This window comes from Centropristis striata, chromosome 11 (assembly GCF_030273125.1).
Source record: "Centropristis striata isolate RG_2023a ecotype Rhode Island chromosome 11, C.striata_1.0, whole genome shotgun sequence".
In the NCBI taxonomy this organism is placed as follows: Eukaryota; Metazoa; Chordata; class Actinopteri; order Perciformes; family Serranidae; genus Centropristis; species Centropristis striata.
In genome coordinates, this window is record NC_081527.1 from 37,768,551 (window position 1) to 37,795,315 (window position 26,765).

Genomic DNA, 26,765 nt, shown 5'->3' on the forward strand with positions numbered 1-26,765 from the left:
TCTTTTTTTAGTCCTTTAGTCCAACATAAAATGTGATTTTGAATCATTTGATTTTTGATTTTGAATTTTGTTCTAAAACTTTTGACCGGTAGTGTATATATATATATATATATATATATATATATACACTAATGTCACAATTAGTTGTTTTTGACATGAGCTCCTGATAACACCTGAGAAAATGCATTAACTTAAAAGGTTCATCAATAATCAGCTGGCCATTTTTTATTGAGCCAGTATGTAATTGTACCTGATTGACGTTATTGTGTTTGTGTGTGTGTGTGTGTGTGTGTGTGTGTGTGTGTGTGTGTGTGTCCAGGTGTGGAGTTCGGCGCGAGGATGATCACTATAGATGGCAAACAGATCAAACTGCAGATCTGGGATACGGTAATAAATCATTTGTTTATTGTTTTAATGGAGGCTCTCCTCATTGTGAAAGCATATTCATCACTGAGATTCTGTAATAACACATTTCTTAAATAATTATTCATTTTGATGTGTGATTCTGATTCCAAAAACATTGTGACGTTGTCTAAAACTTCAATTAAACACAATGCAGTCATTTGCTGTTAACTGTACAAAGACTATATTTAATGTTTAAACTGATATGCTTTAGTTTCTTGTTGGGATACAAACCAAATTCTGAATTTGACTAATTTTCTGAGCGAATCTTGATATAAAAATTTGAGCTTGAAAATACTACAGTTGTCAATACATGCTCAGATAAACAAGGGATCTTGAAAACCAGAAAAAACTTAAATGTTTTTCAGCTGAAGAGAAAAATAAATGAATCATAAATTAAGTTATGTAGTAGCACTTATGTATTCTGTGCATTAAATCTTTTTGGTTTCTGTCTGTGACATGTTATGGGAAGGAAAATATTTTTCATACGTTGTAAAAAATTGGAGACTATCATTTGGCTTTGGTTTCCATTAGATGCAACCACTTTATAACCTATACATAAGGTGGGCAGCAAAATGTGCAACCCAAAATAAAGACGTTTTGTTGCATTAGTGATATTTACAATTTGTTTGTGCAGTCAGAACTGGACTCACTGCCTGCATGAACTTTGACTGACAATGACAAATTAAGTCATATGACTGTTGGACTAACACATCAATGCCATAAAAAAATGTCCTCAAATGATTAAGAGAAAAGAAAATATATCTAAGTGACACATCAAGTTCACTAGTTCAAGGTAGCACCCAATAAGGTATAAATGTCCTTTATTTAGAGATTATAAATCTCCTTTTCAAAGAGAGACCTGGCCAAGAAGGCAGCATAAAAAAGAGACAAGTTACAACATTAGACACAGTTATTTATCACAGACAATAAAAACAAATTCAGGCATCACAACAACACTCAGTGAGCATCAGTAGCCAAACTTATATGGAGCAATCACAGTGACCACGGGAAGCCATTTCTTTGTCCTTTAAAGCAGTAGTTCTCAACCTTTTTGAGTCGCGACCCCCAATTTAACATGCATGTTGTCCGCGACCCCCACTCACTGAACACAATCTCACACGCACAGTTCAGATCACCCAAAAAAGAAACAAAATGACCAAAAAAAATGAAACAAAATGACCAAAAAAGACACAAATTGACCACAAAATGATCAAAAAAGCTAGCCTGGGTATACCCAGACTGCCTTGCGCGCTCGAATTTGATTTCGAACCTCCAGACGGTCTGGAAACCAGGCAATTACCCTAGCCCTGTTTTAGGGATCCAATCACAGAGCGGGGAGGGACGGTGAGACGATGACGCGTACTACTCGGCACTTGGAAGCTTTCCGGATCCAACATGGCTGCTGCAGACGCGAAACTCTCTTTAGCTGTAGATGGTGTTTTAAATAGTTTAGAGCGAAAGTTGAAAGGCGAAAGGTCTCTCGACAGCTCCGCTGTCCCCCGGCTCGTAGCGAGATCACCGGTAGCGGGGCTATTAGCGCCGCACGGGCGGTTTCTGCGGCTCGTTGCGCCGAGCCGGTGAGACCGCCGGTCACCGCCGGTGATCTCGCTCCGAGCCGGGGGACAGCGGAGCCCCCAGAGACCCGCAGCAGCTTGTTTGTTGCCCATAAAATCAGTGGATGTGTGGCTGAATGACATGAGGGGGAATAAAGCGTGAAAATAAATAATCTTGCAGAAAGCGAGAACTGGAGAAGCAAAGCAGCAGCAACACTCTCTCACAGACACACACACAACAAACATCCATTTCTGTTGCTCTACTACGTCATCTGGTATAACTGATCTGATTGGCTAAGAGCTACCTACAGACGCTTTGATAGACATTCTAAGCGTCCAATAAACGGCTCTGGAGGATCGTAAACCACACCTCCTCTACGGAGAAATGCATTGAAGGTGTCCAGACCTAATCTCAAATGAGATTTGGTCTGGTGTTAGCCAGGCTACAAAAAAGCCACAAAATGACCAAAAGAGACACAAAATGACCAAAAGAGACACAAAATGACCAGAAAAGACACAAAATGACCAAAAAAGACACAAAATAACTAAAAAAAGACACAAAATTACCAAAAAAGGAAACAAAATAATCAAAAAAAGACACAAATTGACCACAAAATGATCAAAAAAGCCACAAAATGACCAAAAGAGACACAAAATGACCAGAAAAGACACAAAATGACCAAAAAAGACACAAAATGACTAAAAAATGATCAAAAAAGCCACAAAATGACCAAAAGAGACACAAAATGACCAGAAAAGACACAAAATGACCAAAAAAGACACAAAATGGCTAAAAAAAGACACAAAATTACCAAAAAAAGGAAACAAAATGATCCAAAAAAGACACAAATTGACCACAAAATGATCAAAAAAGACACAAAATGACCAAAAGAGACACAAAATGACTAAAAAAATGATCAAAAAAGCCACAAAATGACCAAAAGAGACACAAAATGACCAAAAAAGACACAAAATGGCTTAAAAAAAGACACAAAATTATCAAAAAAGGAAACAAATTGATCAAAAAAAGACACAAATTGACCACAAAATGATCAAAAATGACCAAAAGAAACACAAAATGACCAAAAGAGACACAAAATGACCAGAAAAGACACAAAATGACCAGAAAAGACACAAAATGGCTAAAAAAGGCACAAAATGACCAAAAAAAGGAAACAAAATGACCCCCGCTCACTGAACACAATCTCACACGCACAGTTCAGATCACCCAAAAAAGAAACAAAATGACCAAAAAAAGGAAACAAAATGATCAAAAAAGACACAAAATGACCTAAAGAGACACAAAATGACCAAAAAAGACACAAAATGACTAAAAAAAAGACACAAAATTACCAAAAAAGGAAACAAAATGACCAAAAAAGACACAAATTGACCACAAAATGATCAAAAAAGACACAAAATGACCAAAAGAGACACAAAATGACCAAAAAAGACACAAAATGACTAAAAAAATGATCAAAAAAGACACAAAATGACTAAAAAAGACACAAAATGGATAAAAAAAGACACAAAATTACCAAAAAAAGGAAACAAAATGATCAAAAAAAGACACAAATTGACCACAAAATGATCCAAAAAGCCACAAAATGACCAGAAAAGACACAAAATGACCAGAAAAGACACAAAATGACCAAAAAAGACACAAAATGACCAAAAAAGACACAAAATGACTAAAAGATTATCAAAAAAGACACAAAATGACCAAAAGAGACACAAAATGACCAGAAAAGACACAAAATGACCAAAAAAGACACAAAATGACTAAAAAAAGACACAAAATTACCAAAAAAAAGGAAACAAAATGACCAAAAAAGACACAAATTGACCACAAAATAATCAGTTTTCTGCTCATGCAGTTCAGCTGTTGACCAGCAGGTGGAGTCAGAGCTCCATGAGAGGAGAATCCCCTCAGCAGTGATGTCAGTCCTGCTTCTAAAACTCTGCAGGTTCTTCTCTATCCGACCAGCTAGTTAACTGTCCTCTATGGTGCTATAGTTCCTCATTAGATGGTCAGAAATGAAAACCAACAGCTCATTGATGCATGCTAGGCTTTTACAATACACCAACCCAACGGCTAGAGAAGGGATCATTGTGCAGGCTGAACATGCCATGTGAATAAATGTGTGTGCATGTATGTGTGTTTGGAGGCCAGATGGCAGACAGACACAGCGTTCCCTCTCTTTCACCCTTATTTATCATTTATTCACTAATGGCATTACTGACTGGTTGACCGCTCCCTGAATGGCATCTAACTGGCTGTTTGGTTCACTAACTGGCTGACTGACTGGTTAAACCCTGTGAGCAGGCATCTAGTCCTCTGACTCAGTGACCGACTGCTTCATTGACCAACTGACTGGTTCCTTTGGGTGACAAACTGACAGACTGGTCCTCTGACTTGCTTAATGATTCACTGACTGACTGTCTGGTTTTTCAGATGAGGTCAGAGCAGCGCAGGGCTGCAGCTGCTAGCATAGAGACGTGTTTTGTTTTCTCCTCTGGCCTGGATGGACGAAACACAGACAACATTGTTACTGTACATGGGACGGAGACAGGGGATGAATAGACGTGGCGGGGGGGAGGGAGGAGATGGTGAAAGGAGGGATGGAAAGAGGGGAGGCTCAGAGATTCATAGAGGAAGAATGGAAAAGATGAGTGATGCAAGGAGGAGACAGTGGAGGTGAGACAATGGGGGGTAATAAAGGAAGGTGACCTGCTGGGGTAAACACACATTTACAGTAGGGCTGCAACTAACGACTATTTTAATAGTCGACTAGTCACCGACTATTGAAACGATTAGTCGACTAATCGGATAATTATTAATTTTTTCTTAAATTTAGCATGAAGTTGCTTTAAATATGTGGCAAATGATAATAAACACAAGAAAGATGGGCACTTAAATGAAAAAAGCATCTTTTATTCAACAATTCAGTTGCTGATTCATACAAAAAATAAATAAACCTCTGTCCATTTTTTCAGGACAGGAAAATGTGTTTTATAAAACTGTATTTCTGCTCCATCAAGTGGGTGGAACTGGTTCTGGGTTCTGGATGTAGTCTGGGTTGAACTGGGCTCACCTGTTGGAACCTCATATCACAGACCAGCACCAGTACTGACCATAGACTGTATAAATATATATATATATATATATATATATATATATTTATATATATACTGACTCAGTGAGGAGCCTGTTGCTGCTGCACATCTGCTTCTTCTGCAGAAAGGCTCCATGCTGCTCTCTGCTTCAGACTGCATGCATTTAATCTAAAATACGTCCGTCAGACACGTTAAAGCTCTCTTTTAAAGCGAAAAAATGCGCTTATAAACGAAATGTATCGGCTGAATGTTACTTGAATCTTCCCGAGGCGAGTCAGACTCCGTTTGGTTCAACTGCCCGACGTGCTTTCTATTTAAATGCTCGTGCATCGCCGAGGTGCTGCCGTGATACTGCTTTGCAAACCTTGCAAGTCATTTTTTTATTGGCCGTATCCAGGCTAAAATGCTCCCAAACTTTCTAAGTTTTGGTACGTGTAGCTGTGTTGGACGCCGCCACTTCTGTGTACGTTACCGCTCGGCAGAGATTGGACAATGGAATTCATTGTCGACTATTTCTATTATCGATTTTTGTCAACAACGTCAACGAATCGTTGCAGCCCTAATTTACAGTAAATGCTACCGGTTTAATCCATATCACAACACAGCTGATGACACCTTCCATGTTGTTCCTAAATTAGAGGTGCACCGATCGATCGGCCGGCCGTTCAATCGCCACCGATTTCCTTAATTTTGCGGGATCAGCGATCGGCCGATTCTTTTTTACGTCAAACCGATCTTATCTAGTGAGCTTATCTACCTCCACAAAGGTCTATTTGCTATTTATTTTAACATTTGAATAGCCACAAAGCTGCTGCATTTGGGCATTTGTTCTTGTTGTACTAAACAAAACCAAAAACTCAGGACACTTTATTTATGGTTGCAGTTCTTTTGTTAGTTTGTCCTGTAAATTGTTGCTATTTATTTTAAGTTCAATATTTTATTAACTACCTCAGACATTGGGATTTCCTTTATTTGTTAAAGAAAAATACTTATGTGTTATTGTTTTTCAATAAAGTAAGATTCAAACATTGAAGGTGTACGCTGTGAGTTATAAAAAAATCGGTATCGGCCAAAATCGGAATCGGCAGGTCAGGCTTTTTAAAAATCTGTGATTTTATCCTAAATCCTAGATAATCCTAGATCCTAAATAGGAGAAAACTGTGAGGTTATACACACAAGCAGAGAGAAAGAAAGAGATTGTGACAGATAGATGGAGAAAGAAAGAGAGAACTCCATTGTATCCAGTTACAAGCTCGGCCCTGTCCTGTCCTCTTCCCAGAGGACTGAAAACCTGGAGCTGGACTCTGCTAGAAAATCAGGACTGGTACAAGACATTTATGGTGCCAGACCACATCAACAGGACTAGTGGATGAGCAGGACTGGTGAAAGGATGACCTGTAGTACTGAAAGAAGACCTGTTAAAGCCAGAGTTAGACTCCAGCGGGAGCAGGGCTGTTAGAAAACCACAGGATCAGCAGATGTCTGTGGTCATTTCAATTATTCAGATTTCAATTTCTGTTTATTAATATATGTATGTGTTTCTCTCCAGGCTGGTCAGGAGTCCTTCCGGTCCATTACCAGGTCTTACTACAGAGGAGCAGCAGGAGCTCTGCTAGTCTATGACATCACAAGGTATCCAAACCAATCAGACGGAGCCCTGAACCTTCTGTAGTCATGATGCGTTCAGGGACACACTGAAGTTTGACGTGAGAATGAGAAGCAATGATAAGATCTGTGTCCTGATGAGAGCATGAGTTAAAAAACTATCCCTATTTCAACACATTTCATAGATTAACATGATGTTTAGTAATTAATATAGAGCTCTACCAAAGAAAAATACAGGTGCATCTCAATACATTAGAATATGATGGAAAAGTGTTTAATGTCTCAGTGTAATGCACATTTGCAACATTTAAAATTCTTTATTGAGCATGATAGTGTTTTGAAAGTAGAAAAAAAGATTCAAAATCACATTTTATGTTGGACTAAAGGACTAAAAAAAGACACAAAATGACTTTCAAAGACATGAAAAGAATTAAAAAATGGACAAAATAGCCCAAGACTCCATAGAGTTAAGTTGTTAACCCATTTCTTGTTCCCTGAAAAAGGCCTACTTGTATAATTCTGAAATGTACATGATTTTCCAGTTTTGGTTCAGCTTACCTTTTTTTATTTACCTCTGGCAGTTCACCACTTACCTTTGGACCCTTTCAAGCTGTTCATTTGACTTGAACTGCTTGAATTTCAATAAAAAACTGGAAAAATTGGGCTGTTCTAAAACTTTTGACCGGTAGTGTATATAGACATACTTTTCAGAGTCCAACATTTCCATATTAAACATACTTTTTAAAAATTGGTCTTTTGTAACATTTACATTTTTTGAGACACTGAATTTTAGGTCTTCATTAAATGTAAGCGATAATCATTATAATTACAATAAATTAAATTAAATGAGACATGAAATGTTTCATTCTGTGTGTAATGGATCTATATAATGTGTTATTTCCACTTTTTGAATTGAATTACTGACGTAAATAAACTTTTCTATAATATTCTACATTATTGAGATGCACCTGTGTGCGTAACCGGAGGTCACAGGTGCAATTCCAAAAAATATGAACTAAATGCTGGAGCTGCTTTTAAGCAGATAAAATGTTTGCCATGACGTTAATTTGTGAAGCCAATATTTTTTTATTTTAATCCAATAAAAAAGTGGTATGATCACCATATTTCACAGGATAAGTGAAACGTGCTGATAGCACCAGACTGAAGTCGCCCTCGGGGCAATCTGAATTCAATCTGATTTTCAAAATGTCTCAAATGCGTCTTGGATGCATTTACAGTGAGCTGGTTTGAGATAAGACAGCTATCTGATCCGGCCAAGACACACAAAGTGATTAAGTGTAAATTGAGTATTAGCTGCCTTTCTTCTCCAAACCCCCAAGCAGCAGCTCAGTCTCTCCATCAATTCAACACTATTGTCTAGAAAGAGATATATTGACCACTACAGGGCCAGATTGACATGAAATTCATTATTGATTTTCATTGTCCCCAGAGGTTGTTTCTTAATGGTTGTCATGACCCATTGACCTTTTGTCCAGAACTACCATCAGGTCAGAGTCTCCCCTCCACCAGCTTCCTCTGTGTCAAAGGAAAATAGTCCAGAAGTCAATAGATTGTCTGTAGGTGCTCATGATCCCCAGAAGAAGATGCTTTCAGCTCTGATTTTGTAACTTGACTTGAAAGTTTTCCAGTTCTTTTTCATATTGTTTAATTTATGGTGGGGCACAGTGGTCCTTACGACTTTTAGGGTCCACTAGAGCAGCTATTGATAACAGCTAGATGATTTCTGGGGGTCGCCAAATCATTTTGGAAGTCAGCTCTGTCTTCTTTGGTCATTTAATGTCTTTTTTTGGTCATTTTGTGTCTTTTTTGGTCATTATGTATCTTTTTTTGTAGTCAATTTGTGTCTTTTTTTGGACATTTTGTTTCCTTTTTTTGGTAATTTTGTGTCTTTTTTGGTAATTCTGTGTCTTTTTTTTGGTCATTTTGTGTCTTTTTTAAATAATTTTGCGTCTTTTTAGTAATTTAGTGTCATTTTTTGGTAATTCTGTGTCTTTTTTGGTCAATATGTGTCTTTTTTTGATCATTTTGTGGTCAATTTGTGTCTTTTTTTTGATAATTTTGTTTCCTTTTTTTGGTCATTTTGTGTCTTTTTGGTCATTTTGTGTCTTTTGTTTCTTTTTTGGGCTTTTTTCTGTCTTTTTTGGTAATTCTGTGTCTTTTTTAAATAATTTTGCGTCTTTTTAATAATTTAGTGTCATTTTTTGGTAAGTCTGTGTCTTTTTTGGTCATTTTGTTTCTTTTTTAAGTATTTTAGTTTTTTTTCTATCATTTTGTGTCTTTTTTTGGTTGAGCGGGGGTCGCGGACAACATGCATGTTAAATTGGGGGTCGCGACTCAAAAGGGTTGAGAACTGCTGCTCTAGAGGAACTGTAGACCTTCAGCCTGGTTCCTGGAGACAGTAAACATGATCAAAAGGCCAAATATTTTTGTTCAGATCGACTTAAGAAGCACATTCAATTTAAAATAGTTGGTGACAGGGACATTATTCACCTTACAAGGGAAAGTAAAAATCGGTCACGCTTTATATTAAGGTCCTTGTAATAACCATTAATTAACAAGTAATAAGGCCCTTGTAAGTCCTTACAAGATGCTTATTAACATTATTGTGTGTTTATAAGCTTATATAAGTGTTAATAATGGCATTACAAACACCCATGACCCACCCGTTATGTCTTTGCCATGCCTTTATTAATCTTATTTTGTTTGCTTATTGATATTAAAATATACTTTATTGCTCATCTATTATAAGTTAACTATAAGTTAACTATGCTTTTTGCAACTACCGGATCTAATGCGAGAACAATGCCTTATTACTTGTTAATTAATGGTAATTAAGGACCTTATTATAAAGCATTACCCTAAAAATCTGATATCACTGAGTAGACTACAAAGCTCTTTTATGATAGAGGTAACGGGTGCTTTATCTCTGATGCTGTCTTTGTTTTTATCAGTGTGAAAGTAGATTTGTAACTAGATTCTGTGCTCGCTTTAACAGAAGGGACACCTTCAACCACTTGACGACCTGGTTAGAGGACGCTCGCCAACATTCCAACTCCAACATGGTCATCATGCTCATCGGCAACAAGAGGTGAGATCTCCTGCATTATTGGCTTTCTACAGGTCCGAACGTTACATTGTAGCTTGTGTTCAAAGTTAAATAAATCAGTTGAATCCACACGAGACACCTTGAAACAAACTTGAAACTCTCTTGAACATCTTGAAACTTTCTATCAAACCTACCAGACAAGCTCATAGATTATTAGTGTTTAAGGTAAATTTCTTGCAAACAGTTGACATAGAAATGTTAATGTTACACTGCACTATTTGCTTTCTACAGGTCCTAACGTTACATTGTAGCTTGTGTTCAAAGTTAAATAAATTCAGTTCAGTTCAGCTTTTATTTCGAACATGTGCGAGTAACACAACAAAGTAAACTCAAAAACAAATACATCCAATGAGAATAATCAAAACAAAAAACACAAAAAAATAGCAATAGTCAAAACAAAAGCTGTAATGTGAACGCAACATGTCCGAAAAAGAGTAGGATGAAGCATAATATGCTTATTTAAACCTTCTCCACTACTCAATTAACACTTTTTTCTTTTTTTCCCCCCTAAACATACAGTACAGGCCAAAAGTTTGGACACACCTTCTCATTCAATGCGTTTTTCTTTATTTTCATGACTATTTACATTGTAGATTCTCACTGAAGGCATCAAAACTATGAATGAACACATATGGAATTATGTACTTAACAAAAAAAGTGTGAAATAACTGAAAACATGTCTTGTATTTTAGATTCCTCAAAGTAACCACCCTTTGCTTACTAGAATATAAGACATGTTTTCATACTTTAAAAAATGTTTTTTATCTTTTTATCTTTTCCTGTTGTTCAGTGCTGTGTCATCATGAACAGAAGTTCACATGCAGGTTAAATTCAGAAGAGAAAGGTGTCCATTGATACACAGGATCACATTAATGTTGACTGGAGTTAGCTTCCTCCACAGATTAGACTCATATCACTGTTCCTGCTCCACACCTGCTCATAAGGGGAGCTAATGTTCTACGTTACCATCTCTTCTACTTTTAGCTGTCCACTGAAAACTGTTTTTTGTGCTTTTTAGTGACCTGGAGTCGAGGAGAGAGGTGAAGAAAGAGGAAGGTGAAGCATTTGCCAGAGAACACGGCCTCATATTCATGGAGACTTCAGCCAAGACTGCCTCAAACGTAGAGGAGGTAAAGAAACGCACAAATCATTTCATTTTAAATCTGACAAGTTGTTTAAGAATCACTACACTAATTGGCAGCTTACCAATAGTCTCTAACCTGTCTGGAATATATTCTACTGGTTTAATATAAATGCTAAGAGCCTTTCCCCCCACAAATAAATCTCCTCTTGTACCAAGGGCCCCATTAGAATTTCACACATTATCTGCTTTTTTACAGATATTATTGCTGCCCATTGTCATATTTAGCTAAAGTTAGTTTTCTATTTGTTTGGATCACTGAGGGCTAAATTTTCTGCGGTGATGTTTCATCATTAGCACATTGTTAAACAGCATCATAGTCTATAGCAGTAGTTCTCAACCTTTTTGAGTCGCAACCCCCAATTTAACACAGTGTTCAGATCATACAAACTCAGGGATTTGTCAGAAAAGACACAAAATGGCCCAAAAAAGGAAACAAAATGACCAAAAAATACACAAATTGACCACAAAGTGATAACAAAAAAACACAAAATGACCAAAAAATACACAGAATGACCAGAAAAGACACAAAATGATGAAAAAAAAGACACAAAATGACCAAAAAAGGAAACAAAATGACCAAAAATGCACAAATTTACCACAAAGTGATAACATTAAACACAAAATGACCAAAAAAGACACAAAATGACCAGAAAAGACACAAAATGACCAAAAAAACCCACAAAATGACCAGAAAAAAGACACAAAATTGACCAACAAAAGACACAAAACTACCAAAAAAGGAAACAAAATGACCACAAAAGACACAAAATGACCAAAAAAGACACAAAATGACCAGAAAAAGACACAAAATGACCAAAAAATACACAAATTGACCACAAAATGGTAACAAATCATCTCGCGACCCCAATTGGGGTCCCGACCCCAAGGTTGAGAATAGCTGGTCAATAGGGTAAGATCCATACATTAGCTTATAGTATGTATGTAGCTTATATGTATGTGTTAAAGATCACATTTATTAACCCTTTTAATGACTGATTTTGATTAGATTATACATCAGTATACGTGGGTATCATTGTAGTTGTCGTATGCCTTTTTGGAAATTAATAGTTTAACTACTGGAAAACAAAATTTCCAGACCAATACAACAAAGAACAACAAAATGTAACTTTAAGATAAGTTGTGTATGTTTTACACACACCAATAACAAGCGAGAGAAATGTTTAAATGTTGAACCACACACACGGTGTGTAAAATGAAAATAAAAACTGAATCCATCCATTCCAGAATGCATTAATTTGCATATAACAAACATTTCCCAGGTTGAGAATTTCATATCTTTGTCTTTAAACTGTATTTAATTCAATGTAGGTCACAAAGGATTTGCAAACCATTGCATTCTATGGTGTTTTTCACAGCGTCCCAAACTGGTTTGATAAGCATCTCACTTCAGTCCTTATCACTCTAATGTGCTCTGCTGTGGTAATACTTAGTCAGGCATTAACTGGCCATTGTGTCTATTAAAGGTCAGGCCTATTACTCCTCAGTGGGCTGCATGGTTTTTCTGTTGCAGTGGATCTGAAAGGCCAAGTTCAGTGATTAGTCTTGACTGTATACTTTTTGTCATAACCTCAAACCACTATGTGCCCAGTTCACACTTCACGCATAATAACAGCGATGGCGGACAACATGGTCTCTCTAAACCAGTAGTTCTCAACCTTTTTGAGTCGCGACCCCCATTTTAACATGCATGTTGTCTATGACCCCCGCTCACTGAACACAATCTCACACGCACAGTTCAGATCACCCAAAAAAGACACAAAATGACCAAAAAAAGGAAACAAAATGAACAAAAAAAAGACACAAAATGAACAAAAAAGACACAAATTGACTACAAAATGATCATAAAAGACACAAAATGACAAAAAAAGACACAAAATGACCAGAAAAGACACAAAATGACCAAAAAAGACACAAAATTACCCAAAAAAGAAACAAAATTACAAAAAACACACAAAATCACTAAAAAAAAGACACAAAATGACCAAAAAAGGCACAAAATGACCACAAAATGGTCAAAAAAGACACAAAATGACCAAAAAAAGACACAAATTGACCACAAAATGATTGAAAAAAGACACAAAATGGTCAAAAAAGACACAAAATGACCAAAAAAGACACAAATTGACCACAAAATGATAAAAAAAAAGACACAAAATGACCACAAAATGATCGAAAAAAGACACAAAATGACCAAATAACACACAAAATGACAAAATACAAAATACAATAAAATACACAGAATTAATAACAATACAATACAAAAGATAGATTGGACAGGGTAATTGTGATCAGAGGGAATAAGCAGTTTTAAACAGATATATTTAAGATATATTTTTTATTATATCTATATATCGCCCAGCCCTATGACCTTGTATGTATGAAGTCCAAACTCTCCCTCTGAATGGGCTTCCACACTCCACTTAACCTCACAAGGACATTTACCTGTAACCCCCCTGGGTCACCTAACCTCTCCAGCTTCACAGCAGCATCATGAAGCATCATGAAGCATCATGAAGCATCACAGTGAGCTCACAGCTCCGCCCCTCGCTGAGCCACACCCCTGGTGGTGTTGTTGTGTGTAATGAATGCATGGTGTTGTCCTCGGGGACCCCTTTCTCACTTATCCAATCACATAAATAATCCCATCCTACACCGCACAGCATGCCAGCCAGGGGCACTGCACAGTGTGTGTGTGTGTGTGCGCGAGTGTGTGTGTGTGTGTGTGTGTGTGTGTGTTTGTTTGCATTGATTTTTTTTTTTTTTCTAGCCTCACTTGCCTGGCCTATATCATGCAAACACACACACCCTCAGCACTGTTGAGTAGAGCTCTCTTTGGGGTTAAGATGACGGGGGAGGGGTGTGTGTGTGTGTGTGTGTGTGTGTGTGTGTGTGTGTGTGTGTGTGTGTGTGTGTGTGTGTGCGTGGTATGATTAATTTGTCTCATTAGTGTCCTCTGAATCCTCCTGATACCGCTCCTCTCCTCCCTTCCCTTCATCTCTCCTCGCTCCATCCCTCCTTATCCCTCGACGTCCATCATTTGCTCTTTACCTCCCTCCCCTCCTCCTCCACCCCCCCCCACCTCCTCTACTCTCCATCCATTTCCTCCTCCTCCCCCCTCCTCCAACATGTCTTCCTCCCCTTTCTCCTCCATGTCCTCCTGCCCTCTTCCATTCATTTCTTCCTCCCTCAGCCCTTCCTCCCCTCCTCCTCTTCTCCATCATCTCTTCCTATCTCCAGCAGTATATCAACCAGTTATAGTTCATACATATTCATAACCTCCACCCCGCCTCCCCTCAGCGACATCCAGCAGCCAATCAGAGCGCAGGGTTTGTCGTCAGGGTCTGTGGGTGGACACCGGGCTGATGGGATGCTCCTTAGAGAGAGATCCTGTAAGCAGCTTCTCATCTTCCCATCCTCTATTATTTCCTTACATCCTCCCTTCCTTGAGACCTTTTACTTAGCCTCATTTCTGTTTATCGCTGTTTGTTTCTGCTTTTCAATTCTTCATGCTAATTTCCTCTCCTCTTTCTTTTTTCTCCCGTCCTCCTTTCATGTTCCTCCCTTGAGATAACAATCACACATTATAAACTTAATATTTATTTTAAAAAATCAGTAAAAAAAAGAAGTGTATAGAGCAGAGATGCTGTGTTGGAGGAAGGAAAGGACTGGAGTGAAGAGGACAGAGTGCACCAGAGAGCACCCTTGGGCTCCTCGGTCTATTTTCAGACGAGGTGTCAGATAGAAGTTCAGGACATATTTTAGGTTCTTTAATGACTCTGATAAAGAAACACTCCTCTTCTTCTTGGCCTGACTAAATTTTGTGTGGAAGCAGTTGATGGGGATGTTTCATTGTTTCTCTGAAGATGAATTTTGAGTCGCGACCCCCAATTTAACATCCGCAACCCCCACTCACTGAACAGAATCTCACACGCACAATTCAGATCACCAAAAAAGACACAAAATGACCAAAAAAAGGAAACAAAATGACCAAAAAAGACACAAATTGACCACAAAATGATCAAAAAAGACACAAAATGACCAAAAGACACAACATGACCAAAAAAGACACAAAATTACCCAAAAAAAGACACAAAATGATAAAAAAAAGACACAAAATGATAAAAAAAAGACACAAAATGACCAATAAAAGAAACAAAATTACCAAAAAAGTCACAAATTGACCACAAAATGATTAAAAAAAAGACACAAAATGACCAAAAAAAGGAAACAAAATGACCAAAAAAGAGACAAATTGACCACAAAATGATCAAAAAAGACACAAAATGACCAAAAAAAGTAAACAAAATGACCAAAAAAGACACAAATTGACCACAAAATGATCAGAAAAGACACAAGATGACCAAAAAAGACACAAAATTACCCAAAAAAGAAACAATATTACAAAAAAAGAAACAAAATTACCAAAAGAGTCACAAATTGACCACAAAATGATCAAAAAAGACACAAAATGACCAAAAAAGACACAAAATGACCAGAAAAGACACAAAATGACCACAAAAAAAAGACATTAAGTGACTAAAAAGACAAAAACACATTAACACATGAACAAAATTTAGTGTGGAAGCAGTTGATGGGGATGTTTCATTGTTTCTCTGAAGATGTGTGTGTGTGTGTGTGTGTGTGTGTGTGTGTGTGTGTGTGTGTGTGTGTGTGTGTGTCTCTATGTCAGATAACAACAAGTTTATCCTGGTTGCTCTCCAGTTTAGACCCTTGAGACAGAAACACTAAGAGACTGTCCCTTGAGACAGATGCATCGACATCACAGTCGTAGTAGCTCAGGGAGCTTACTCCACTTTATTCTCACATCTTTGATCCTCTCAGTGCTGTCAGGAAGGTGTGTGTGTGTTGTGTGTGGAAAGAAAACAGAGATTGTGTGTGTGTGTTTTGCTCAGATCTTATTCTTGTAGCAGCTGTTGACACGAAGAAGCAAATCTGCTCTAAAGAGTTTCTGCATCTTCTAACAAGGTCTTCTTCAGAAAGCTTTGAAAGGCCCTTAGATGGTGTTCAGAGAGGAATTTTACTTCTTAAAATAGTCTACGTCGTAATCCCTTTTAAGTCCAAACAAAACTGCATTTTTAGAGCATCTGCCTTCTGGATGTTTCCTGTTGAAACTGAATACTGGGACAAAATAAACCAATCACTGAAAGAGAGAACAGTTGTTTTTATTTGATCAGCAGGAGAGGAAAGAGACTGAGAAACTTATACCCACAGCAGCTACACAGCACGTTTCAGGCTTGTCAACAATGAAAAAATAGCAAATATTGTGCATTTAATCCAAAAACATTGCAAAATCCCCAATAATAATATGACTATCTGCCTCAGAAACACAGTATTTCTTTCCCAGAGTGAGATTGTTTTGTTGTGGTTTGAGACAGATGTTTTAATGGTCATCTGCTTTAAACCGCTGTCTTTGGCTGGTTGTTGCACAGGTTGCTAGATTCAGTTGGTGAGAACAGGTTTTGGGTTTTGGGATTGTGTTTTATCTGCCAAATCAACTCTCTGGGACAACACGACTCTGGATTCAGTCACTGCACCAGGCTGGGATCTGCCAAGAAATGGTTCCACCATATTAACTCCCACTTAAAATGCAATTTATTTGTTTTAACTTTTCTGTAAAGACACAGTTATAAACTTTTTAAAAGAAGTGGATGTCGCCACTATTGCCCCCTTTTTTCGACCAAGGCAGTTCCAGAGCTGGTACAGAACCGGTGCCTAATCTTGAACCTTGCTTTTTGACAGCCAAAAAAATGACTCTCGTCTAGGAAAACTGGCTCAAAGGGGCAATAAGAAACGTTTATAAGAATGTAGCAGAACAAATGTGTTGTACAAGTCGTGTTAGGATGCTAATGTAGGGAGACGTATACTCTCTTCAGTTCTTAGATGAAAAACGGACACTGCTTTATCATCTATTGTACCCTAAATGGGACCATACTTTTAATTTAAGATTAAAATCCTGCTGTATTAACCCATTGAGGCCTGAAAAACCACTGGGCGATTTTAAAATAAGCCTCTTATTTTCTGGAAATTCTGGAAAAATTCTGGGGAAAAAAGTGTCAACTCTTCTACTAAATAATAGATTTTTCAGCCTCTGTAGCAGATAGAAATGAAATTCAAAAAAGTATTTGAGAGCTTATACAAATACTACAAAACGACGTATCCGCTTTCCAGGCTTCAATGGGTTAAAGATGACTGTACTGTAGTACAAAGTACTGTACTTGAGTGCAAATTTGAGGTACTACTTAGTTACTTTTCAGGTTGAGATTTAACATAAAAAGCATGAAAATTTAAAAGTAATTAGACTTTTACCAAATTTGACCAAATAACAGTATGTTAAGTAGTTCAAATTAGTCCTATCTTTGCAAAATTACACACTCCTTGCATAAATGCATCAATACAAATAATCTGATAATATATTTAGAATATATAAAACAATCTGAGTGGGGCCATTTTGCATAACAAGTACTTTTACTTTTGATACTTTAAGTCCATTTTGATGCTGATACCTAAGTTTTAAATGCAGTACTTTTACTTGTAGTGGAGTAATTTCACAGTGTGGTATTAGTACTTTTACTTCAGTAATGGATCTGAATACTTCTTCCACCACTGCTAGAAATTAGCAAGACTTTTTTTTAAAAATTTTTTAGACTTTTTTGTGGCCCTGTTGGCCATGAGAGAGAATGCAGGTTGGCTTCACTTTCCAGGCCTGGAGGCTGGTTTTACTGGTTTTACTTGGATACAAAATGTTAAATTGTGATCTTTTTGATTTTTAGACAGGGCCAAGCTAACTACATTGTGTCTCTAGCTTTATACAAAACACACAGACATGAGATTCATACTCCTCTTCTCATTCCACTCTTCGAGAGATTAAAAGCTTACTGTGATAGATTACAATTTCTAGCAAAGAAACACGATGAGAATCAACGTTTGGCGGAAATATTTGCCACTTTAATCCTTCGTTGTGTTGTTCTTCTTCAAAACTTGCATTGAATCTGCTCATACAAATATGAATTAAATCTTCCTCTCCCCACTCTCTCTGTCTCCTCTCACTTCCTGTCTCTATATCAGGCTTTCATCAACACAGCCAAGGAGATCTATGAGAAGATCCAGGAGGGAGTGTTTGATATCAACAATGAGGTGAGACACACTTCACTCTTTTACCCTCCTCCTACTCAAACCTCTCCATTCTTGTTTTCTTTTTAAAGGCTCTCTTTTCTTCTCTACCAGTCTTTGTTCTCCTCCTCTCCTCCTCCTCCTCTCTCTCTCTCTCTCTCTCTCACTCTCTCTCTCTCTTTAGTGTAGTTTTCCAGCAGTGTGTGTGGTTTGCCACGCTCCCTGTCTCCTCAAAAAGAGGAGAAAAAAACCCTCTTCTCTGCTTCCTTTGACTCCAGCCAAGCAAAACTCTCCTCGTTCCTCCCCTGCTCTATTTTCCACTTGCTCCTTCTCTCTCTCTCTCTCTCTCTCTCTCTCTCTTTTTCTCTCTCTCTCTCGGCATTGTGCCAGCTCATAAATTCCTCACATCCCACAAGGTCTCAGTCATTCGGCAAGAAAACAAACACTCAGCCAGCCAGCCAGCCAGTCTGTAAGCTTCCTATGCAGCCAGTCAGTAAGTTATCCAGTCAACCAGATGGTTATCTTCTCAGTGGATAAGTTATCCAGGCAGGAAAGTCAAGACACCAAGCCTGTCCGCAAGTGTGCACTCGTCAGCAAGTGTTAGTCATACAGTACTGCTTACGTATGTACGTTTTATGTACAGAAACATTTTCCATTATCAGGAAACTAAACAAGCACTCATTCTCTTTGTGGGATTATAGTGACACTCATTTTTGTTAATATAATTGAGAATAAAAGCCACACAAAAAAGTAATCTCAAATGTGAGATTTATAATATGCAGACATATTTGTGTAATCATCAGAAATGTTATTGAGTAGGATAAACCCCTTGAGAGGAATCCTCTGGTTTTCGAGGAGGTCCTAAAGTACATTACTAAACAAAACACAATTTACAGACATACAACAACAAAGACAACAGGCATCAACACAAACATAACAAACAAAAAATGAACACAAGAATAATCACAACCTCTCAATGGCCACAAGTTGGCCATAACATTAGCCTAGTAAAACTGAAAGAAGTAACATAATATTATTGTAAATTGAAATTGCATTTTTAAAAATAAAAAAAATATGACATAATATTATCTGAAACATGTGCAGTTTAACTAATCATGTAAACGATTGGATTTTCACTTTTTTTATAATATGTCCTGTTGTTTACAGTTCCCTCTGCTTCTTCACCAGTGCAGCACAGCTACGATAACTTGTTGAATAACAATTCACAGCATTGAATTTGATTAATTTATTGTTTATCATCGCATAAATGAGGAGAGAATGAGTCAGCTGATGCACCCCCCCAATCACTCCACCTCAGACAGCATCAGTTTGCAGCTGTTGTAATTTAACTTCAACCAGTGCAAACTAAGATAGAGCGAGATCTGCAGAACAACCATTTAACCATTTACCCATGTCTCTGTGAACATACACTACTGGTCAAAAGTTTTAGAACACACCAACTTTTCCAGAATTTTATTGAAAATGATGCAGTTTAATGTCTCAGTGTACTCTGAAATTAATGCACATTTGCAACATTTAAAATTCTTTATTGAGCATGATAGTGTTTTGAAAGTAAAAAAAAGATTCAAAATCACATTTTATGTTGGACAAAAGGACTAAAAAAAGGCACAAAATGACCAAAAAAAGACACAAAATGACTTAATAAAGACACAAAATGACACAAAATGACTTACAAAGACATGAAAAGAATTCAAAAATGGACAAAATAGCCCAAGACTCCATAGAGTTAAGTTGTTAACCCATTTCTTGTTCCCTGAAAAAGGCCTACTTGTATAATTCTGAAATGTACATTATTTTCCAGTTTTGGTTCAGCTTACCTTTTTTTATTTACCTCTGGCAGTTCACCACTTACCTTTTGACCCTTTCAAGCTGTTCATTTGACTTGAACTGCTTGAATTTCAATAAAAAACTGGAAAAATTGGGGTGTTCTAAAACTTTTGACCGGTAGTGTATAAACTCTCCTTCTGTATTTACTTCAGTCAAAGGCTAAATGGCAGCAGGAGCGTGCATTTCCTGTTTTGGTGAAGACAAATTTCTCTGTTCTTGATCATCTAGACAGAACTTTGTTCTTGTGTGGTGTCCAAGAACTATTGTTTGACTGGTCAGAAATGATAATTTGAATGAGATGTGTGCTGCAGTGATAACTTCTGCTGTAGAGTTTCTGGTGAAGTATGAAATGTCCTGACCAAAAATAACTTTTTTCTGGCACCTCGAGAACAAGAACAAATGTCTCTGTTCTTGTGGAGTCTGTAAAGGGCTTTAGGGGTCAAACTTTGATTGTGTAGGTGTTCAATAATAATAATGTTGATGCACTGTAATTCAATCACTTCTGTCACTTTTATTGAATGAAAGGACAGTCCTAGCCTGATATTCAACCCAATTTGCCATTTTCTTGCACTTTATTGGTTCAGCCTGACCTTGTGTTGATGTTGGCTTGTTTCTTTTGTGTTATTTTATTATTTGTCCTGACTGATCAGTAGAAGTGCTGCTTAGCTTGCAAACATCTTACTGAGTCAGTACAGAAGCAGTAGCTGTTGCTAAGAGCAGTAAATGTAATGTTATTATACTGTGATCAAGGAAAAAACATCAATGTGAGAGATGTGGTTGTACAATAATGCACAGCTGCATTGATCTCATCCACACTTTTCATCCACATTTTTCATAAATGTAGCTTAATCCTGATTAAAAAAACTCTTGTTCCTCCAACTGGAGGAATCAATGAGGTCAATGAGCACCTACTTAGATCACTGAACAGATCTGAAATGAGGCCAGTGATTCAGAAGTCCGGAACCGGGCAAGAAGACTAACGTGACCTTAGTGTGGACGGACTTTAAGTTTCCTATCCTGATCTGGAGAAAACTTGAAACCATGTTGTAAACCGTGACGTAGATCAGCTATTCTCAACCTTGGGGTCGGGACCCCAATTGGGGTCGCGAGATGATTTCTGGGGGTCGCCAAATCATTTTGGAATTCAGCTCTGTCTCCACTGTGTTAAAGTGTTCATGTGTTAATGTGTTTTAGTCTTTTTAGTCACTTAATGTCTTTTTTTGGGGGTCATTTTGTGGGTTTTTTTTGTCATTTTGTGTCTTTTTTGGTCATTTTGTGTCTTTTTTTTTTATCATTTTCTGGTCAATTTGTGTCTTTTTTGGTAATGTTGTGTCCTTTTTTTAGTCATTTTGTGTCTTTTTTTGTGATTTTTTTTTTTCTTTTTTGGGTCATTTTGTGGCTTTGTTTGGTCATTTTGTGTCTTTTTTGGTCATTTTGTGTCTTTTTTTAAATCATTTTCTGGTCAATTTGTGTCTTTTTTGGTAATTTTGTTTACTTTTTTGGTAATTTTGTGTCCTTTTTTTAGTCATTTTGTGTCTTTTTTGTGATTTTTTTTCTTCTTTGGGTCATTTTGTGGCTTTTTTTGGTCATTTTGTGTATTTTCTGGTCATTTTGTGTCTTTTGGTCATTTTGTGGTCATTTGGACTCTTTTTCTGGTCATTTTCTTTCCTTTTTGTGGTCATTTTCTTTCTTTTTCAGGTGATCTGAACTGTGCGTGTGAGATTCTGTTCAGTGAGACAACATGCATGTTAAATTGGGGGTCGCGACTCAAAAAGCTTGAGAACTCCTGACGTAGATAACGTCCTCGTGCCGCCTGTACACACAACTACATGTGCCAACAAACGTGTGTGAACAGGCCTGTGAATGCAGCCAGCTATTGTAGTATTAAACAGAACGGTGTGGGAGAATGTCTGGCCCTCTTGCCAGCCAGCCAGCAAGTGGAAATGTAAGTCAGATAGCACTGGAGCCAGCCAGCCAGCCAGCCAGCCAGCCAGCCAGCCAGCCAGCCAGTGTTTTTGTTATTAGTAACAGTAAGACGGAGTGAAGGCAGGCCGGCCAGCCAAACCACATCAGCTGACTGGCTGAGAGAGAGAGAGAGGGAAGCCCCACCAGAAATGTTGGCAGCCACTATGAGAAAACACTCACACACACTTACTCACACACACACATGGCCTTAGCTCAATAAATGTGATTTAAAGGCATACAGTGTTTCCCAGAGGCACTACTGCTACTGAGTGTAGGAGGGGGAGTTACACTGAGAGGGAGAGAGATAAATATATACAGAGAGAGAGAGAGAGAGAGAGAGCGAGAGAGGGCGAGAGAGGCTGAGAGCCACAAAGAGAGACGATGAAACACAGAGAGGGAAAGTGAGCGAGAAAGAGAGAGAGCTCCTGTTGAAGGGATAAGAAGATAAAAGAGCTGTGTCTCTCTACCACCCACCTGCCTCTCTCTCTCTCTCTCTCTCTCTCTCTCTCTCTCTTCTTTTAGAAGTGCCTTTCTTTTTTCTCCTGGTGTCCTTGAGTGCTGCCGGTGATTCCCTTGCCTTTGTGCAGCGCAGCAGCACCTGTTGCCTCCTCTGTGATGTGATCTAATAGGAGCTGCTGCAGGCGCTGTGCAGTGTTAATCTCACCATGAAAAGCAATGACGCACTCACTCTGCACTGTTTATTTAGTGAGAGATTATAAGAACTTTTTGCAGCTTTCTTGTCATGAGTTTGAGGCAGATTTTGTGGTCGTATTTACCTGTTAAATGCATTCTTTTCATATATATTGTATACTAGAGGTGTGAATCAGTGTATCGGCCCCACGTTACGATATTATCCTGATTGTTAGTGTGGCTCCGTCTAGTTTTACTTAAAACGCACACTTTTTTATTTTAATTATGGAGCGTGAGGATGTAGTTGACGCGTGTCTTAAACCGAAAAAATCCCACAGTTTCTTTCTTAGATTAGATTAGATAAAACTTTATTGATCCCTTGGGATAGCTCCCTCAGGGAAATTGAGTTTCCAGCAGCAAACAGGTTAAAAAGCACACATAAGAGAAAAAAAGAACAATTTATATACAATAAATAAATAAATATGATAGGAGATGGTTTTTAAATAGTCCTTATGTATGTCTTACTGTATTTGTTATTGTTATTGTTTCGTTTGAGCATTACAAACAATAAACTGCAGCAATCCAAAATAATAATAATTATGAGCACGTTGAAAAACTAGTGTGCTCTCCTCGTCTCCATAATCCTAATTAAAACAAAGTAAGCAATTATGACGTTACACACATCTCAGCCAATAAGAAGAGTGCAATTCCTACCAACCAATAGGCATTCCTACAACCTCAATAAAGAACTATGAACTTATGAAATACAAATCTGAATTATTTATCAGCTTCTCCACAATGTACAAAATGGCTCTAACACTGATACTTGAGTCATGATATGATATTATTGCAATTTTAAGAATTTTTTGTCATGTTCTTCCATGTTCTGAATTGGTAGGCAACCATGTGTGTAAAGAGGAGACTTGTGAGAACCCATAGAGCCTATTTTTTTATTGAGATGGCATGACATCAGAGGTCACATGACCACTTTAAAAAATCACAATGAAACGTCAAAAAATTGCCTAAATTTGCAGCGTTATTTCAACATTTTCCCAACACGATATCCTCTATGGCCTCGGGGGGAAAAAAACAAAAACTGTGAAAATCGGAGCCCTAAATATCAATACTTGGCGGCCATGAATCAATATAATATTCCCTGTCAAAATATTGCAATACCATGCTTTAACCCATTGAAGTCTGGAAAGCGGATATGTCGTTTTGTAGTATTTGTATAAGCTCAAATACTTTTTGAATTTCATTTCTATCTGCTACAGAGGCTGAAAAATCTATTATTTAGGAGAAGCGTTGACACTTCTGTTGAATTTCCAGAAAAACTTCAGGTTTTAGGGGCTGATTTTAAAATCGCCCAGAGGTTTTACAGTCGTTTTAGGCCTCAATGGGTTAATATTTACCCTTTCACCTCAAACTTTCCATCAAAATGCAGCCCACACAGCAGACTAAACATGACTAACTCATTTTAAGAGCCGAGACCAGAACCCCAGGACTCGTATGTTTGAATAAGGACCCGTCTTAGTAGGATACCGCCATTGTGGACTTCATCCTCCTTGTGTGGCCTGGTGGTGAATGTTTGAAGCCCGCTAACTACTATTGGCAGTGCAAGCTAATACAATGGGAATTTAATAGACCACTCTGACATTGAGTTTTTATTTGGCTCAGCAGCCACTCTTCAGTGCAACATAATGAGGCTGAGAGAGCCCATGAATGTAGCGAATGCACCTCTACGCCAGAGACTTTTGCCATTACTGTTTTTCTGCAGTGTTCACACTTCACCTCATCTGTTTTTTGGCTCACCTCTTTTGTCAAATTCTAAATGTTGGCCCAGTTTGAGACAAACTCTACGTCGTCTCTAATCACTCACAAAAACGTGAATTTCCTCGTAAACAAACCAACGTGTACCATTGCACAGAACTGAATCTGGCTTTCCTTTCCTTGCTTACGTTGGCAGTCTCGGCTCAGCAGTAAAGGGAAACTTTACAGATGTTCAACTGGCTTGATGTCATTGCAGTACGAGCTCAATAAAACTATGAGCTCTGGCAACATCTGCATAAACTACCATCACTGCAATGACACAGGCAGCTGGAAATTAACCCATTGACGCCTAAAACGCCTGTAAAACCTCTGGGCGATTTTACAATCAGCCCCTAAAACCTGAAGTTTCTCTGGAAATTCAACAGAAGTGTCAACTCTTCTACTAAATAATAGATTTTTCAGCCTCTGTAGCAGATAGAAATGAAATTCAAAAAGTATTTGAGAGCTTATACAAATACTACAAAACGACGTATCCAATGGGTTAATCAAAGTTTACTGCACAGCTTGTTGAACAATTGTTTTTCCATTTGTCTGTTTATAAAACAAACATAATATTCATACTGCTTATTCCCAATGCATTGGGTACAGGTTTCCTGATGTAGGCCACTTTCAAATTTGCCAGAACGTGTCAAGAATGTAACATATGCCGGTTCGGCCGGTTTAAGCTTGTAAAAACAGAGCAGGAAAAACCGAAAATTGATCCAACATTAGTCAACAGTGCAACTTTGAATGTCTAGGTCTATAAATCTGTTAATGTGGCTCTGACTTTCTGAACCAAACAAGAGTTTTAGATTTGTTCTTTTACTGGTAGAATCTGTTTTGAACAACATGGTCTCACAGGAATCCGTAAAACTGACACGGATTTTGCTACAATGCAAGTTAATGATTTTTCTGGCGAGATCTTCACCACAAAGTGATTATGTACATTCACTGAGTGAATAGTTAGAAAATAAAACATATATTTCTCGCTAGAAATGTGATCAAAATCCGTTTTTATGCAGAAACTAAGTCAAAATATTAATTTTTTCACTAAAATGAGAGAACTGTCCGCCATGTTTTTTGTTCTGACCGCTGGGACCTTGAAAGTCACGTGACTTGGAACAAACCAATAGGAAAACTTATCAACTGTCTTTAACTTGCATTGTAGCGAAATCCGTGTCAATTTCACGGAAATTTGAGTGATTCCGTGGCTATTCCACGGATTTCTGTGAGACCAGGTTGGTTTTGAAGCTTAGAACTTCATTTTAGAGTTTTAGTTGTTCCTAACCTGATTTCCATCTTTTTTTTTCTTTTTTCTGTTTGTCTCCACAGGCTAATGGTATTAAGATTGGACCCCAGCATCCTACCACAACCACACTGACTGGTAGCCAGGGAGGCCAACAGGCTGGAGGAGGCTGCTGCTGAAGGCCCAAACACACCTCCTCCTCCTCCTCCTCCTCCTCCCCCTTCCTCCTCCTCCTCCTCCTCCTCCTCCTCCCCCTTCCTCCTCCTCCTCCTCCTCCCCTCCGCCCCTCCCTTGCGTTTCTACAGAACTGTCTAGGCTCACTAACAGTTTGTTAACCTCTCTCTCTCTCTGTCTACCGCTCCATTCTCTCATCCATCCATCCCTCCTTCTTTTTTCAGCCATTCTGTCTTTCCAAAGTCCCTTGACCATATACCCAAAAAGGTCCAGGGACTATGGGGTGTCCCCATAAATCAACCTGACTTCCTACAGTCTTACAAGGACAGAGTTGGCTTCAACCTGCAGGTTTAGCCACCAAATTCTGACATTTTGCAGTTGTTTTTTTTGGATTTTTATCATTATGTTTCCAACCGAAAACATGCTGAAATGAGAAGTTAAATAAATTTACACGCTCCGCTTAATTTCTGAGGACGTTGTTGGGATATTATAGTACCTCAGATTCATAAAGAAGCTATATGTTCAGTAAAGGGTGAGGTGTGGGAAGAAACAACTCTTCACACTGACTCTATGGGATAAAACATGTGCTGTTGTGTCTATACACACATCTGTACATGTTGTAAAGAAAGTGACGCAGCACGTTGCTAGCAGGGCGTGTTTCTACATGTTGACTCAGTTTTCATGCTGTGCCTGTGTGTATAGGGACGATATAGATATTCCAGTATGTCGGTGTGAAGGTGTAGGAGGCATTCAAGTCACTCTGTATCTTCTGTCCATAAAAACAAAGTGCAAATTATGTTATTTTGTGCGTCCTTTCCCTGTTTTTTCATCATGTTGTTGTGTTCTCTCTCTTGTCTTTGTGTCCCTTTTTTGTTGACTTGCAGATGATTTGTATTTAATGAACACTACAAAACTGTTTGTGGCTTAAAAAAAAAAAAGTGTTTTAAAGTTTCTGGAGAGAGAATAAAAGACCAAACTGTGGAGTGTGAA

The 26,765-nt window shown here is 38.0% G+C and overlaps 1 protein-coding gene across 1 annotated transcript in view; it reads left to right on the forward strand.

Moving 5' to 3' along the window:
• The window catches only part of rab2a (RAB2A, member RAS oncogene family), a 39,320-nt gene extending 12,555 nt beyond the window's left edge, over positions 1–26,765 (forward strand). Inside the window, exons 3-8 of the mRNA XM_059343980.1 lie at positions 320–387; positions 6,625–6,707; positions 9,697–9,789; positions 10,826–10,937; positions 18,059–18,127; positions 25,688–26,765. Coding sequence (XP_059199963.1) covers positions 320–387; positions 6,625–6,707; positions 9,697–9,789; positions 10,826–10,937; positions 18,059–18,127; positions 25,688–25,780 — 518 coding nt within the window. The 3' untranslated portion in view covers positions 25,781–26,765. The remainder of the gene's footprint in view (positions 1–319; positions 388–6,624; positions 6,708–9,696; positions 9,790–10,825; positions 10,938–18,058; positions 18,128–25,687) is intronic.